We start from the raw sequence: 18,065 nt of genomic DNA, 5'->3' as shown, positions 1-18,065 counted from the left end.
TAACAAATTCTGTTATTACAATTCTTTCCATTAATGTAATCATAAGTAACCTTTAAAAAGTCATTAATGTAAATACATTGTAAGTTTAAAATCATACCTTTGTAAATTAACTGTTTTGACGTGCCTGACATTTTTTTTATTTCACTTCAATTGTGACTGCATTATTTTCAATTGGATTATCACAGATTTATATTGAGATTTAATAGTAATCTTTGATATATCCTTGAAATACTGCTTATGATAGCTTATCGATGCTGTAGGATTATTATTATAATAGGTGATCTTTCTGTTTACCTTTCTTACAGTAATAGACTCCAAAGAAATTAGATGCACCTTTGTAATATGCTAGTATAGAAAAAAAAATGTACTTATATTGTTCATTGCAACTGGATCATGAGGAAATTTACAAATTGTGTCAATGATACTTATTAGAATTTAAAATAATTGTAATAACTGGATAGCATGAAAATAGTAAACATTTACCCATTTAAATGTCTGTATTTTTGTCATTAAAAATTATCTTCATTGATGCTCGTGACAAGCCCCCCCCAAAAAGATCATAAAGAGAAGAAATGTTGGTGCTTGTTCATCTACGTTACGGTGTTATTTTTTAATATTTTCAAGTTAAGTTCAATTTTTACAATATTTTTGTTTCATATCAGATTGTTAGATGAAAGTACAAAATATAGCACTCTAATTTCTTTATGTTAAGAATGGGTTTCTAAATAATATTATTTCAGCATGGTAACACAGATGCACAAGTACCAAAATGTTTTCTTGATAACAAAGTGAAGTCACATTGAGAATCTGGCCAAATAGAAATCACAATATTTAAAAGTTTTGTTGAGTCATCAGAATATACATCAAACTCTTTTTGTACTATTTTCTTGAAACTAAACGTGTGGACTGAGCACATAGCTGGACTGTTGCCAGGAATAATATCATAGTTTCCGCTTTTAATTCTCAAATGATGATTAATTCCATAAATTGGTGAACTTATTGGAAAGTTGGAGAAATGGAACATAACTGATTAGTACATTATGCAAAGATTCTGATATTGGAAGAGTTTCATAGAAAAAAAAAAACTATTATAAAGAAGGGAAAACTATATGATTACAACTTTAGCTGCTGTCTGCCCGTTTTTAATGCCCATAACATTATTCTGAAAAGGTTGAAATTAACTTCATTCACCATGCAAAGTTTTTCATTCATCTGTTTTTGATCTGTAATTTCTGCTATCTATCAAACTATCATCTACACAAATCACTTTTATGCCTACATGTCTGGAATCTTTTTGACTCCTCCCAAATGGTATGACAAAAGAAACCTGAAAAAACCTGTAAGATTATAGATTTGACATTGGAACTGGAATCAGAATGATACCTGCTATTTTAACTTACGCTTGTAGCATACTAAAAGTAAGAATTTGTCAAGAACATGCATTTGCTACAATTCAGTTGACATTGGACCACATAGTCACTTCTGTTTCATGGTTAGATGAAAGAGAAATGACACTTTATCATTGGCATCAGTAAGAAAAAGTTTCTACATGAATAAACATGAGGATGAATATTATAATGATTGTAACGCTCCTAGAAAAAGATTATTTCAACTACAATGCACATCACGTATAGTGAGGAATAGATGAAATTGGTTAGGCTGTTTTCTTGGTCCTTGGTTATGTTTGGAACTTTAGATAGTCTTGAAACTGTTGGATATGAAACCTGGAGTCATACATTTAAAAAGTCTATAGGAAAAAAAAAGGGAAAGGCTTAGTAATACAAAGTGCAGGGGAAGTCATGGCAGAAATGTTGAGTTATGATTGCTTCTTGATCAGGTTGCTCTTTGTTGGATTGGCCGCAGTTTAGTTAGCAGCTTAGCTGCCTTGTTGAGCTTAATGTGTACCAATCACTTTTTAATTAATATATTGCAAAAAAAAAAAAAACTATCAGTTAAGTATTAACTGGTTAAAAATCAATAGATTTACCTTTTACTCATAATGTCATAGAAACCTGCTTTAGATGTTTATGAAACAACTGAAATATAAATGGCTAAACATTTCAAAACTTGATAATGACAGAAAGGACATTTCAAATATCAAAACACTAATTTTGTTGTCAGTTTTGTCTGAGGTTATTATAATTAACCTACAATTTTCTCTAATACACTCACCATGGTTTATTGATCTCTATAATCTGTATTATGTCATTTAGATTAGTTTCATTCTTGTGCTTTCTCATGTATTTTCAGTGTTGTTATTTGCTTTTTAGTATTTGTTTATTGAAGCAGATTTTTTTTTAATTCCGGCATATTTCTAAAAGAATTTATCGATTCTTATATTTAAATTATTTAGTCACATTTACTAAAATATTTAAAAGTTGGATCCAAATTGAGACTAATATATATTAGTAGTTTTGAAAACTTAAAAAATTGAAATGTCAAACTCATTTTCATAGGTTTCAGTTGAATATATTGATTAAAATATACCCTAAATATTTGATCAATTTGAATTTCTAAATGATCCAAGACTTAAATGTTATTTATAAGGCATAAAATACTCTGGATTAGGTTTCAAAAGTGTTTATTGTCATAACAATTTTAATTATGACAGTTCATTTATTTCTGAGAAATAAAAAAAAAAATATAGACATTTTTAACTCTGTTTCTAATGATTTTTTTTTCATTACAAATATTTGCAATGTAAGCAAATTTTAACATTTTTAAAAATGTTTAAAAGTTTTGTTTTTTTTTTGTTGTTTTTTTTTAGCATTTAAAATTTTTTTTATTTGTTTTATAGATTTTCCTTGCTAATAATCTGAACACTTTTGTTTGTTTTTGTGAATTCTTGGTGAACTTATATTATAAAATAAAACTAAAGATTTTTACAGAGACCATTAAAGAATATCGTTTATGATTTATATTTAACTTCAAATGGTAATTTTAAAATAACTACAGAAATTACAGTTAGATATTATTTTTTAGAATCCTATTCTATATAAGTTTTAATATTTATTCTATTCAAGTTATATTGACAGCTCTTAAATATTAAATACTTAAATCTAAGTTAAAACTTTTTTATTTTATATCGGATCCATCTCCTTTATATATAATATTCAAACAGTTGTTTTACTGTATCTAGATGTGGCAAATGTTTGAGATTTGTTTGTTCAATTGTTCAACAGTTGGAACTGGAGCATCTTCCCTTCATACTAGTACACGCATCACAAAATAAAGGAAATTAAAATCCTTATATTTGTTTCTATTTGCATTACTGACTACCATCAATCAAAACGCGGATTCCATGAACAAAGCTTCTTTATTAGAACTGCACGCCTGTGGAACTTTGTTCTGTCTGCCTGCTTCCCACCGGACTACAACTTGGATGTCTTCAAGTTCAATGTTAACAAATTCCTAATGAACCGCCTCCTTAAGTAAACACTTCATCAAATCTCCACACTAACGTAATGTACTTGCAATAACCCTTATCCCTGAGTGGCTTCCGGGCCTTGATAAGTGGTGATCACTGTGTAAAAAAAAAAAAAAAAAAGAAAAAAAAAAAGAAGAAAAAAAAAGAAAAAAAAAAAAAACTACCTAAAGACCGCGATTATTTTGCAAGTAATATATATGTCTAAAACGCAATATCTGACAACCTTGCTGGAAAATAGAATGTAAAAACAATAAGAAATATTAGTGCTAAATATATACAAATATGAAAATATGCAAAGCTGAAATAACTTTAAATAAACAAGGTGACTACTCCAATGTCTTCAGTGTCACTCATGTATCCTTACCTGAACATCCTTGTTTGATGAAACATGCGAGTAAATGTCTACTTATTTGAAATAATGAGGAAAGCTCATCAAGCTCTCTGTATGTATGGAGTCTATCTTCTACTCATTTTTGATTTTTCAAAGTTAATTTTTATTTTCAATTATGAAACTAATTTTTATAACATGAAATAATTTTCTTACCTACCTTATTCAGTATTAAGGCTAAATAAGTTATCGTTTTTAGTTAATTGGTTTTCTTTCAGAAAATGTTATCGAATGGATGTTTTTGGTAAGTATTGGAAATTGTTGTAAAGGGAATTTTATTTTTTTATGCCTGTGCATTTAAGATTTTTTTGATTAAACATTAAGGAAACACATTTGTAATTTAAACTCAGTCATTTGAATGGGCTACCTCTTATATGACAAGCAAAACAGCATCTCTAAATTTTATATTTCTAAAAATAAATCTGCACATTCTGTTATTTTAGAAATAAAACTCAAGTCCATCACTTCATTGAAAAAATAATCCATAAAAATGCAATGGCAATGGTTTTTCTCTCGATTGCTATAAATTACATCCATGAATGATTGCAAATTTCTGTTCATTGCAGACAAAGTTAAACTGCCTTCCTTTCTCCTTGAAGAAAGTATACAATGTGAATTTGTTTCCCTTTTTCCTCATCCCTCTCATTTTCTGTCTCTCCTCACAGGCTGCTAGTAGTGCTTCACATCTTACCAATCTCAATTTTCATATGAAACTTCTATTTGTGACAAATTGAAATGTTGCTAGCATCAATGTGTGCGTGTATAAACATTTTCCATTTGATCAGTTCTTTTATTGTAGATTCTATAGCTTCAGTCCAACCTGTGTTTTTAAGATTGCCAAATAAAAATTTGGTTTTGTTTCCTTTCAGTGAGTCCTTAATTTCCAGTTAGGTTTTTAAGCAGGTGAAATGTGAAGAATTTATATCATCCAACCTTTTCCTAATTTTACAGGGGCTCCCACTGGATGGTGTATGTCATTCATAAATGTTGTCTTTGTAGGGTTGCCCATGGGTCCATGCTGGAGGCTTCACAGACCAAAAAAATTGACAATAATAATAATAAAAATTGTAGGCGTCTTCTAATAATTTTGTTATATATTGGACTTATAGGTTTCAATTTTGGTCTCATATTGGCGAGAGATGTGAAAGTATTCATGCTAGCTGAAAGCTAAGAACAAACGAATCAGGTATGTGAGTTGACGCTCTGATAGTTAACTCTGCTTAGAAGAGTTAGCACTTCATAAATTTGGTGTCTATAATGGAATGTTAGCTGCTGCTCCTGCAGGTATTTCCTTTAACACCTTTCCTACAGTGGGGTGAGTGGGCAGGATTGATAGTTATATAAAATTATCTTCAGGTATTGAGAGCTGTTATTCATGTCAAATTGCATGACCAGTTGAATAGCTTAAACTGACTTTAGTACTCAACTTTTGAGTTTCCCCTTGTACTTTTCTTTCTTTCAATATTTGACAAGAAATTCACATTTTATAATAAAGTAATTCCTATCAATCTTATACTTACTTTTGTTCTTAATACTCTTCTAAAAAATACTTCTGAGGCACTAAATGTCGGTTAAGCTAATCTACTCCCATACAGCTGGCTCCCACTTTTCTCCAGACTAACATTTTAGATAAGCAAAACTGCATTATTGATGAATAATTTTAACAAGCTATATACATATCTCACATCTAATTTGGCTTTTAAAATTTCTACTGCAATTAATAATTCAAATTATCTAAAAAAAAAATTTTTAATTAATTAAATTGCATTTCTCTTATGAAGAAGTGAGGGGGGCACATCTCTAATATCTATACATTACCAATCAAAAGTATTTGGCCACCTCATTTTCTTTTTTTATCCTAAATGTGATTAATGAAACAAGTAACGCAATGTTTCTATCTATTACCTATAATATAAATCTCAAATGTCGGTGTGTGTGTCTACTAAAAACTTTTGTCAGTCATATCGGACCGAGTCGAAACTGGTGCCATCCGAAAGCATGATCCCTCGGGTGCATAATATGTAAAAATTAGGAAAAAAAAATAGTGAATTATTTCATAACGAAATAAAGTTTTAAACGAAGGGAGGGTCAGTTCTCTTTCTAAATGACTTCAAAAAATGCGTCAAGCATTATAATTGGTTTAAATAAAAGAATTTCCAACGTTATTTCGCAATCTGCGTTGTGGGCCAGTGGATTAGGAGATTGTCTCATAAATGTTAGTTTTCACATTAGCATATAGTTAACGGTGATTTCTTTTTTTTTTTTTTTTCATTTAAATGGTAATTTCAGCGGATAATTATATTAAAACTTCATTTCATTTCAGCGGATAATTATATTAAAACAAAAGTTTCCTTATTTTGATTAAATTTTTTTTTTTATATCAGAAGTTGACGGTTAATTTTTTTATTAAAAAAAAAAAAACCCAACAAATTCCAATCCAATGACGATTCTTTAATTAAAACAAACTTTCTATCATTTACATTTTTTACATTTAAATGGTTAAAAGATTGTTAAACTTTGTATTTATTTGGCATTTTTTTTATTGGCGGTTAATTAAATTAAAAAGAAGCATTTTTCTTATTTTGAGGGTTACGTAAATCACATTTTTTGACATCGTAACTACCAATTTTTTTTCTTTTAATAACACATTAAGTCATAGCTAATCATTTTTCTAATCATTTTTATAGTGGTTATTTCAATTAAAACAAATTCTTTGTTATTTTTAAAACTGAATTATTTTCAGTTTGTTTTCGTTGCAACAGACTGTAATGAGAAATCTTTCTAGACTGAAGCAGCATTAAAGTTCACTTAAACTGGTATTTAGTCATCAAAAAGTGCTCAATATCTGGAGAATAGTTTATCTCCGTATCTCTTCATCCGAAATATCTGTTGTGGAGCTTTTTACATACTCCTTTTTTTGGGGGGGGGGGTCACATTTTCATGTTTTTATCAGTTTTTATTTTTGAAATTAACGATGGAGTTAGCACCTGTATCCTAATTCAACTTCATCTCCATCCAGACAACGCCGGGTATCAATGCTAGTATGAAATAAGTCATACTGAGCCACATTAAATACAAATTCAATCCATAAAAATATCTTGAATTTTTTTATTCATCCTTCATTTAGTTAGTAAATTCTTGACATTCTTTCCACTAAAGACTGGAGGTAAACTATAGACAGTTCTACTCGGCTTTCTTGCAAAAGTTGGTGGAGGTAAACTACATTTGTGGGCTGTTTAGCACTGATGTTTTGCTCAAGTTCATCCCACATTTAATTTTGCTGTCACCTGGTACAAATCTTGACTTTGTGTTTAGCAAAATCCCTCACACATTAACAGAGCCTCCTTAATGCTTTGCAGTTGGTGTGATAAAGGGGGTTACAGCTCTTTCACCAACTTTTTAGCATACATAGACCTTCCCATTTGACCCCAAAATTTTGAACTTTCATTTGTCAGTCTAAAAGACTATTCCATTGCTTGATTGTCCAGGATTTATGTACCTTGACCTACTCAAGCTATTTGACTTTGTTTTGCTTTCTCAACAGTTATTCTGCCATAGAGGCCAGCTTCACAAAGTCTTCTCCAGTGGTAGAGAAATTTTTGTTTTGTGCAGCATTGTTTTATGTTTGGAGCAGTCAGCCTTTTGTTATGCAAGCTGGTAACCCTGATGAAATTGTTCTCTGCTCTTGTTGCATTTGGTTCACGATTCTTTTTTTGTCACATTTCTTGATGTCTACCAACAATATAATCTACTGTAGTCTTGGGAATTTGCTTCTCTCTGCTTTTTTTTTTTTTTTTTTAATTTCTTACATTCGTTCAAGTTCACATGTTTTGGGAAATTTGTTGAGAAAATTTTTGATCCAGAAAAACTATAAAAGTTGAGTTTTAATTTAAATAAAATATGAATAGATTTCGCTTTTGAACAGAGTACATTGACAAAATGGGCAGCATGCAGTAATTTCATGATATATAATCTAATGTGAGTTGAAATTATGGTGGGGATTAAATTTTAGAAAGCGTTTTGTTCATTGTCAGTAAGTTCTAAAGAAAAAATGCCTTCAATCAATTTTTCAAAATATATCTGGTTATATGAAAACCAAAGTTAATAAAAAAGACTTAGTAGAATAAATAAACTCTATTGTGGTGGTTGTTTCGTTATTAAAAATAATTTTAGGATAACATTATTTGAGAGTGCCCAAATATATTTGACTGGTATGGATATTTACAAAAAATTTAGCATTTGCATTTTCTTTGAATTATTTTAATAATATAAAATATTTTTTTAAATTTTGTTTCTATGTAACAATTACGGAGATAATATTTTAACATCGAAATGTTGGTATATTTGGATTTTTTTCAGTAAATAAAGATAGATTTTTAAGTATGATACACACAGACATACGTGTGTGTGTGTGGCCATTGTTTGGTTTCAGAAAACTTTTACCACAATATAAAAACTATTTTTATTTGGGATAAAGTACAGTTCCTAAGTGTGCTAAAAAGTCCCCCTCCCAACTTCCCTGCCATTATTACTGTTGTCTAAAATGCTGTAACTTATTGAACACTAAGTATTTTTAATGTTATGTTTACTGCATATATGGTTGGCTTTTAGAATGTTATCAAGACATTACCCATTGCTTGCAGGAAGTTTTACTGTAAAAAATAAGGTAAATAAATTTTTCCAAACTTTATTTTTATTTTATTTTTTATTTTTTAAATATGTGAGCATTATAAAAGTCTGTTACTCCGCACATTTCTTTAATAAACTGATATCCTCTATAAAGGAAGCCTCTTTTCAAATGAATTAATATTTCATTGCTGGTTTCTATATGTTTTAACACTATTGCTTTGAATTTATATCAATTTAGAAGTGTTAATTCTTAAATTCTATCAATGGCAGATTTGGTTGGATCAATTTGATCAAATAATAGAAAATCAGTGCACATATTTTCTATTGATTTGATCCTCTTATTAATAGATGATCAGTTTAACAAAGCACCTATTTTAAAATGCTTGATCAACTTGTATGATTGCTTAGATTTTTGATTTTATACCAATCTTTTGTGAATTTCTAATCTGAATTATTACTGATATTTTAGAGGGTTGTAGAATTTTGTCACTCGCATCATTTTATAAATGGTTTTGTCAGATCTTGTATTTATTACGTCTGCTGGATGGTTAGTCGACATTTTTAGATATTGTATTATTACAAATTTCACTCAAATTTAATTAAGAAGTTGATAAGAAAACCATTTTAGTTAATATTACTCATGTTCATAAACTATTTATGAAAAAAAATCTTTGTCTGCAATAATTGTTTTTATGCTCTATCAAAGCTTAGTTTTAGAATAAAATAACTTCATACTTAGATTTTAATCATTTTCAATTATTTTATTGATAAAGTAAAAATGGTGTTAGTAATATCTCTATTAAATATACCCCCACCCTCATTTTATTTTTTTTTTTAAGAAAAATGTCTGCTTTTAATTTGTTGGAAATTTTGTATGTTTACGTTTTTTTCTACCATCTACGCATTCTTAATCATTTCTTAGTTGGGTATTTTTTTACTGGGTAAACTGGTGATTTTCAAAACCAATAACTGAAAATTGGTTTTTCTTGTAAGTTAAATAAAATATTTTGTAATTTGATGAAAGGATTTTTTTAGTATAAATTCAAGTTTAATTTTATCTATTTAAATTTTATTTGAAATTCAACAGGAAATCTTTTTTAAAAATAAAGACAGTTATTTAACAAGTTTTTGTTTTTCTTTCAATTTTTTTTTTGCTTCAAGATTTATGAAAAAAAATATTTTTTATAATTTTTGAAAGGTTTTCAAGATCTGGCTAAATTTTGTATTTAGTAAAGATAAATTTATGTTCATTTTTATATTAGTGTGTAACAAAGAATCCAACAGTTCCTTCAGACTGTTAAAAAGCTGATTTACATACTCGTAACCTGTTTACATTTGTCAAATTTTTAAAGCATAAAATTTTCTGAACGTTTTTATAATCTTACTTTGATTAAACAAAAAAAATTCATACACATTTAAACATGAAAATTTACAATAATAATATTGCTTTTATTGCTCAAGTCTATACACTTAAAATTTAACTCGATATCCATTGTAAGGAGATAATGTTGGTCTGATAAATTCAGTTTAAATTATAGAAGGTATTCCTACTTTTCTCATTTAAAGATGATCTGAAAAAAATAAACAAGAGAATACTTTTAAAGTAATATAAAACCATATTGTATTTAATTATAAAAAGTTTAAACTTATATTAATTTTCTTAATAAATGATATACTTGTTTATTATCAAAATTTTTTTTTTTTCAATAACAATCATTGCTAAGAAAGTTTCTGGTAATTAGATTACTGATGTAAAAAAAAAAAAGATGATACAAAAACTGTCACGCCTTTTCTACACATTTGTAATAATTTTGACAAATACAACTAAACAACCAATATTTTTAATATAAAAATGTTTTTTTTCCCCCTTTAAAATGTGTTATTTTTATAAATTTGCAAAAGGTCATTTTTTTAAATGTTAATTTTGTCTATTTATTTTTGTCTCCACTCCACTTTTTCTGCTTGTCACTTGCTTTCTATTTCCCTCATTTTCCTCCCTCTTTCCTTTCTCTCTTATTGGTCTTATAATTTACATTAAAATGGTTCTAAAAATGATATCAAAGATGTGAATTCTCCAGTTTCTTTTAATCCAAAAATAAAGCAGATTTCCGTTAAAATAGTTTGGTAAAAAAAATCTTTTTTATCAATATTTAAAAAAAGATTTTTTTTATCAAATTACTAGAGCCTTACTTATTTTGATTTGTCTGGATTTTTCTTTTCTCTTTAACTTTCCTCCTTTCACTTTATCTTTCTTTCTCTTTGCCTATCTTCTCCCTTATTCTTGTCTTTATTTCTCCTCTTATCACAGTTTATGAAAACTGAAAATGTTAATTCTGCTGTGAAAGCTAAGACATCACACAATAGTTGTAGGATAATTAAATGATACCTGTTTCCTTACCCCTCACATATGTACTGGTGTCTTACTCTTAATTTTTACAAGTGATGGGATGATTCCAATATTTTCTCCAATTCCAATATAATTACTTATTCCGTACTAAATTATCGATTCTGATTCTTTATAAATCTCTAAATATTTAACTATAAAAGTGTTATTTTGTCCTGATTAGCGTAAAAATGCATCTTTTAATTAGCTTATATTTTCTCAAATGTAAAAGCACTTGTGAGGGGGATGATATAGAGATTTTAGTCTTACTGAAAGTTTAAATCAATAAATATTATTTTATTACTAGAAGCAGTGGAAGATGTTTCTTAAATCAAATAAAAGGAATAATTTAAGGAATCAGCTTTGGCATCGGAAAATTGGCTACAATTTTTCCCCCAGACCAATTCCAATACTCCAAAAAGCTCCAATTAATCGTCCCAACACTAATTTTTACTTTCTCAGTTGAAAGTGATTTTTTTTTCTTTCTTGGAGCAACATGTATCTGTTCTGATTCAAACGCTTCATCTTTTCTGTCCTCAGTAGATGGGCGAGAGATCCTTCTGAGGCAATTTTTATTCATGTCGATCCAGAGTGGGGAGCTAAGTTTTCCCTATGTTAATTTCTAACTCTGCCTTTGTGAGGAAGTAAGTAAATAGGAACTATAATTTTAGCTAAATTGTGAATAAATGCAATTGTAAATAATAAATTTACATAGGATTAGCTAAAGGTTTCTAGTGGAAATCGCGACTCCACCCTATACACATAGAGAAGAGTGTGTCCCACCAGGTTGAGAAATTTATCTCTATTGTAGCATTTTTGCAGTTGGCTACCCATGTCCTTTTGTTTATTTTCACACTAAATGCTTGCATGTCTAGAAATTATTCAGCAATTATGAACATCTAGAAATCTAGTTATGCAGTCTATGAAAATCTTGCAACTAATCGGGAATGGTCTTACAGGATATGTTTGATGGCATCCAGATTTTGTTAATGAATTTACTGCCTACAAGAGGCTGCTGCTGAATAATTGTATGTGACCATCACATTAAAACAAAGATACATTGAGGTTTACTTGGTTATTTTGTCTAGATGGGATGTATGAAACAATTGATTGTAATTAACATTCTGAAAGACAAACTGAACTTTAAAGTTTACTTGTGTATGTAATAGTTTCAAACTATTCCGAAAACATTGAGCCAATGTGTGTATATTATGATGTATCTTAAATGACAAGAATCAGAATATAGCATTTTTTTATGAAAGTTGTGCTATTTTGGTTATAAATGTTATTTAATAATGGAATTATCTTTTGATAGTGATGAATCTTCATTATGCTAAAGCTGAGTTAATTGACATTTGTTTGCCTAACACCGTTTTTATAGATTTTAATCGCACAAAATATATGCAAAAATATTTTCCAGTTTTGAGATAAAGTTGTTTGAAGTTATCAAAATTAGCCATAATATGCAATTTACAAGTAACCCATCTATTAGGCGTCTATTACTCACCCTCCCTCACATAGATATTTTATATCTATCACTCTAGCTTCTGTTTCTCTGCTTATTAACAGTAAAAAAGAAAAGAATAATAAAAAAAAATTAGGATAGCCTATTCTAAGAAAAAAGGAATATCATCATATGTAGCAGTACTACTTAACTAATATGAAAGAAGTATTATGAGAATTTGAGGGAAGAATTCTCACTTCTACTTTTTTAACACTTCTGTATGCCACAGGAATATAGGACCAAAAATAACTCCCAGTTTTCAATGCAACCACTTTTTGGAATTTTGTCATATTCTCCCTCTTGGGGCATCCATTTGTTGATGATCATCACATTAACTACTATGTGTAAAAGAGAGAAGGGGTTTTATCAAGATTTCTTTCAAATCTGCCATGTTCTCATGTGTATATTAACAGAATAACCTCATGAAGTATGTGAATCTTGTCTCTGCTCAGATGGACAGTCATTTACAATAGAGACGCTAACTATAAATTGTAATTGCACAAGTGCTTTGAGATGCATCATATAGTGCTGAGTGCATATTGACCAGTCAAAAATGCCACTGAAGGACATCTTGAAAAAGTACTACACCTCTGCATTGACCTCTTAACTCCTCAGTTTAAAGTTTGTCATTGGTACTTTTTTGTTGTTTGCGTATGAAGTTTGTTGCCTGGAGGGAGAGCTAATTTTTTATGTAATCTTCCCTACCTGTCTGCTTAGGTGGCACAAGCATATCAGTGGACAGCTGTGAACCTGAACAATCACCATCAAGCAGAATTAGGCTAAGCTTCCAGGTACTGAGCCTTCTATGTTAGAATTGAGATTGGTTAGCCATGTCATGCAATCTTACTCAGAGCCACCATGATCCAGGATGTAATGCAAGCTGGGGAAGAAACATGCTTTTGTAATGTGTAGAGAGAGAGAGAGAGAGATATATAGCAAGTAGAAAGAGACTATTTAGGGATTTTGTTGTTTATTTTAAAAAATTTAACTGGCTTTGAAAACTCACTTTTTCTCTGATTTAAAGAATTTAACCCAATCTTAATGAGTCCCATTTTTTCCTAAGATATTTAGAAAGATATTTTTCAAAATGGCTAACTGATTTTAAGCAATGGAGAATGAGGGGATACTTTTGAAAGATAATTTAAAACATTGTATGCCATTTAACAATAATTCCAAGATGAATAATAATCACTTGCAACAAATAGTGTGACTTTAAAGGTTACATGTCATTCTGTTTGTTTTTTTTTGTTTTTTTTTTTTACACACACACACACACACACACACACACACACACAGCGGAATCACATTATCAAGGCCAAGAGGCCACCCAAGGATAAGGGTTAAAGAGGGCACAGTAGAAATTGGAAAATATAGTAATCGTTAGTAATGAAAATTCGGTAAATTTGTTAACTTATATGGAACGGCTCATCAAGAAATTATTTACGTTAGACTTGAAGACAACCATATTGTACTCAGCTGGAAAGCAGGAAAACTGAAGACAATTCCACAGGCGTGCAGTTCTAAGAAAGAAGCTTTGTTCATGGAATCTACGTTTAGGCACAGATAAAAAGTGGGGGGAATTATTGATAGTGTTTTCAGCTAGACGAGTGTTTCTTGTGAAAGTTTGGCGAGGGGGGACCATAGATTGAAGCTCAATCGAACACTTTCCATGAAAATAATGATACATCAGAGACAAGCTCAGGACATCTCCTACGAGGCTACGAAGTCTATTTTGAACTCTATCAAGGCAGGACAAGTTCTTTCTAGCAGCTCCTGCCCAGATGTGGCAACAGTATTCCATCCTTGGACGTACCTGGCTCTTATATAGATAGAGAATTGCATCAGCAGTGAGATATCTACTGGATTGATAGAAAGATCCCACCATTTTTCCAGCGGTCCTGGCAACAGATTTGATATACGTGTTCCATTTAAGATCAGGAGTAATTGTCAAGCCCAGAAGCTTGTCAAAACTTGACGCCTCCTGAAGACGAGAGCCATTCATTTCAATTGATGCCAGATGTGGATCAGAATGTTGATGATGTAAAGAGAGAAGCTTAGTTTTAGATGCATTAAAAGTAACCAGCCACTCCTTTCCCCATTGTACCACGTGCTTAAGATCAGAGGAGAGAGAACTTGGTCGTTTACTGTCTTAGATGTGCTATCATAAATGGTAGTGTCATCAGCATAAATGTCTACAAATGATGTAAGGATGTGATTTGGAAGATCATTAATGTAGATCAGGAAAAGAGTTGGGCCTAGGATGGACCCCTGAGGGACACCAGCATTAATACTGTGAGCTTCTGATTTTTGCCCCTCAACTACTACTCTTATGAACCTATCAGAAAGAAGTGATTTAATAATTGAGAAGACATTTCCAGCTATACCATAGCTAGAGATCTTGTGAAGTAAACCTTTATGCCATACCCTATCAAAGCCCTTAGATATGTCAAGAGCAATTGCACTAGAAAGGTTGCCTCCGTCGAGAGATTTGCTAATCCTATGAGATATAACTGTAAGCACATCTGCTGTAGATTTAGCAGAACGGAAACCATATTGAGTGTCACTAAGGTTATTTTTGTTGAGATGGTTGATTACTTCTGTATTTAACAGATTCCAGCAACTTACTCATGATGCACAGGAGACTTATTGGCCTATACTGAGAGGGGGATGAGCGATCACCTGAATTCTTAAATACAGGGCATACTGATCAGATTTTCCAGGGTGATGTTAAAACGTGTTTTTTTTTTTTTTTTTTAATGTACCTTTTATAGAAGAGTATTTTAAAATAATACCATTGTTTCCACATCTTTCTTAGCATTTATACAAATTTGAAACAATTTCTAAGTTTGAATAAACAAACATTCTTTTAAGAGAAATTAAGATAAAATGTATGTTAATTCAGTTTTCTTTAATAACTTGTAGGTCCAAGTTAGATAAAGTTGGTAAACCTGTGAATAATAGCACCTATACAATAGAAACCAGTAACAAAAATGTACACTTCAATTTTTTTTTCTAATTATCAAATCCAACATTTATCATTAAAAACATGAGATTAAAATATTCTCATTTTTCAAACCTGTAACACCCCAAAATTTTTGTAACATCAAAATACATAATTTTTTTTTAATATAATTATAAACAACCAGATTTTAAAAACATTTTTTAATATATCACATTCATGTAAATAGATAAAAATCAAGTGTGAGTTTGAGAAAAAGATGGAGGAATGCAACACTTGTGCAAGAAACTGTTGGTTTCCAACTTTGACTCTCAACATATGGATAACATTTAACACTTAATTCATGTCTAATTTTGCATTTGATAATCTTAAAAATAAATTTGGAAACCATTTTATCACCAGTTTCTCGTAAAAATAACATTAATTTCAGATTATAAATTTTTATCTCACTGATTCTAATTGTGTTTTTATGATAATTTTCCAGTGTTTACTTCCCTGTTTAATCAATTTGACACAGTTTTTTTATCCAATCACTTATTCCAATTTAATTTGGATAAAAATTTTGTTTCTTCTTATTTAAAAATATAATATTTGACAGTCAATTTTATTTTGAACGAAGGTAGCCTCATTTCTATTCTTTTTATTTGACTCTTTTCATAGAGTATTTAACTGGTTATTTCTATTTCATTACTTATTGTCATTTTTTATACAGTGTTGAAATATTGCATGGCTAGAATATCTCGAGGATTTGTAACTCACAAATTCTTCCACCCACAAAACATTAGTGCACATCATTTATTGTTCATCACTTTTGTTTGTTGTTGTTATTTTGTTAGCTTTTTACCATTCAAGCCAATATGATCCTTTTTGTTGTTTTTCATTTATTTTAATTTCTCCTATTCAACTTTGCTCTTTATTAAGTGATTTCTTTACTTCTACAACAATCACATGTATTGGTATCAGATATTTATTACGTTTTTGAACTCTGATTTGTAAATGTTTTCTTAGTTTAAGTAATTATATTTGGTTGGCATGTCTTACTAGTTATATAACTCGTTATAGTAAAAAAAAAAAAAAATAACAAGAAAATCAAATGTGTGCATGCTTTCTATATATCCTCTCTTTATATAAACACATGTATGCACACAGATACAACAGTATGTTTATATTCATCTATATTATTGTGTATGTGTGTATTTGTATGAGATGATAAAAATTGTGTGTGCAAATGTTACACAGGACAATTTTCTAATTATATTTCATTCTTACATTTTAGGCGTCGAAAGAGCCGAAGTTCTAGCCGTAGCCGTAGCCCCAGTCCCGTGAAACACAGGAGGTAAGTTTGTTTCTTTGTATTTTATTTTGTTTCATATTCACCGTTTTAGATTGTTTTTCTTTTTTTCAGAATTAAATAAAAAAGAAAGCTTTTTGTTTGCAGCAGCACAATATGTTAAAGGTGTAAACTTCTACTAAAAAAATCTTTTAAATTTATTTATCAGACTTAAAGCATTTTAATTTAAATTTCTTAAATAAGTACAAATTTATTTTACGATAGAATATATATTTCTGAACTATTTACTTTTAATGTTAATCAGAAATATTAAATTTTACAATATTTAAGATATTTTTTATAGAACTTGATTTTTTTTTCTTTAAGAAAACTGCTCGATTGTTGTTCTAAAATGACAAACTTTTGTGACATGATTTATACTGTGCTTAAAAAAATAATAAAATATATTGTTCTTACTGAATCTTTACTATAATGGAGATTTTCTATTCATTGTTTCTAATGAAAACTCTACATATTATGTAAAATAACACTGTGTTAAATATTTAGTTCATAATGTTTGTTTCTTTTAAATAATATACCATTGATTGCAAATACACAAGTTCTATTATAGTATAAAAGAAGAAATTGAATGCAATAAATATCTTTAGGTTTCTATGACCTCAAGAAGTTACAAACTGTTATATACATAATAGGTCACCAATATTTCCTTTATAAACATATCAGACACATTTTTGTTAAAATATTCATTTGATTGAGATTTTCTCTAAAAGTTGTAAAAATGTTTAGTTACAAGAATGAATATGTATTAGTATTTTTTTCCTTTTTATTAATATTATCCAAAATTATGCATTCGAAAGACACATTTTGCTAGTATTGTTAAAAATCAGTAGTAAATTAAATGTGCAAAGATTTAAAGGATTATGATAATTTTTATTTATTAAAAATTTCTTTTGTTTCTTATTTTCATAAAGTTAATATATTTTAAATAAAAATTACATGGCTATACCCCCCCCCAGCACTTATATGGAACATATCACTTGATTTTATTTGAAGCAACCTTTTGTTGCTGTTAGTTATTTGGATTATTTTAATTGTTCAGCTTGGTTGTTATGTTTTAGCCAATGTAATTTTTTACTTTTAGTTGCATTTTATTTTTAAAACTTTGAAATCTTTGAATTTTGGGACAAACTGAATTCTTTACTTTTATTTAATCTATGGGTTAAATTGTTGTAAAAGTGTTTCAGTGTTAATTTCAATTTAACCCTGTTTTGGGAGTGGGTGGGATGGTCTCTCTTTCTGCGCCAACAATGCAGTAATTTTAGGTGAAATTGGAGGAGTGCTAGGCCACTGTATCCTCTTTTGTATAACCCTGCACAATAACTGAAGCCAGTTTTATTTAGTATGAAATTTATTGAATTGAAATTGTCCATTCAGCCATGATTGGATACAAGTTTAAGTAATTTAAAAAACAAATTATTTTTAGT

General features: G+C 29.4%; 1 protein-coding gene across 5 annotated transcripts in view; it reads left to right on the top strand.

The window, feature by feature from the left end:
* The window catches only part of LOC145259833 (RNA-binding protein 39-like), a 138,856-nt gene that overhangs the window by 78,910 nt on the left and 41,881 nt on the right, over positions 1-18,065 (top strand). For all 5 annotated transcript variants that reach the window (XM_080117701.1, XM_080117871.1, XM_080117999.1 and 2 more), the window contains exon 4: positions 16,567-16,626. In XM_080117701.1, the coding sequence (XP_079973827.1) occupies positions 16,567-16,626 (60 nt within the window). The remainder of the gene's footprint in view (positions 1-16,566; positions 16,627-18,065) is intronic.

This window comes from Euprymna scolopes, chromosome 1 (genome assembly GCF_053919585.1).
Source record: "Euprymna scolopes isolate OS-2025 chromosome 1, ASM5391958v1, whole genome shotgun sequence".
NCBI classification, from domain to species: Eukaryota; Metazoa; Mollusca; class Cephalopoda; order Sepiida; family Sepiolidae; genus Euprymna; species Euprymna scolopes.
This window is presented reverse-complemented; position numbering and strand designations above follow the sequence as displayed.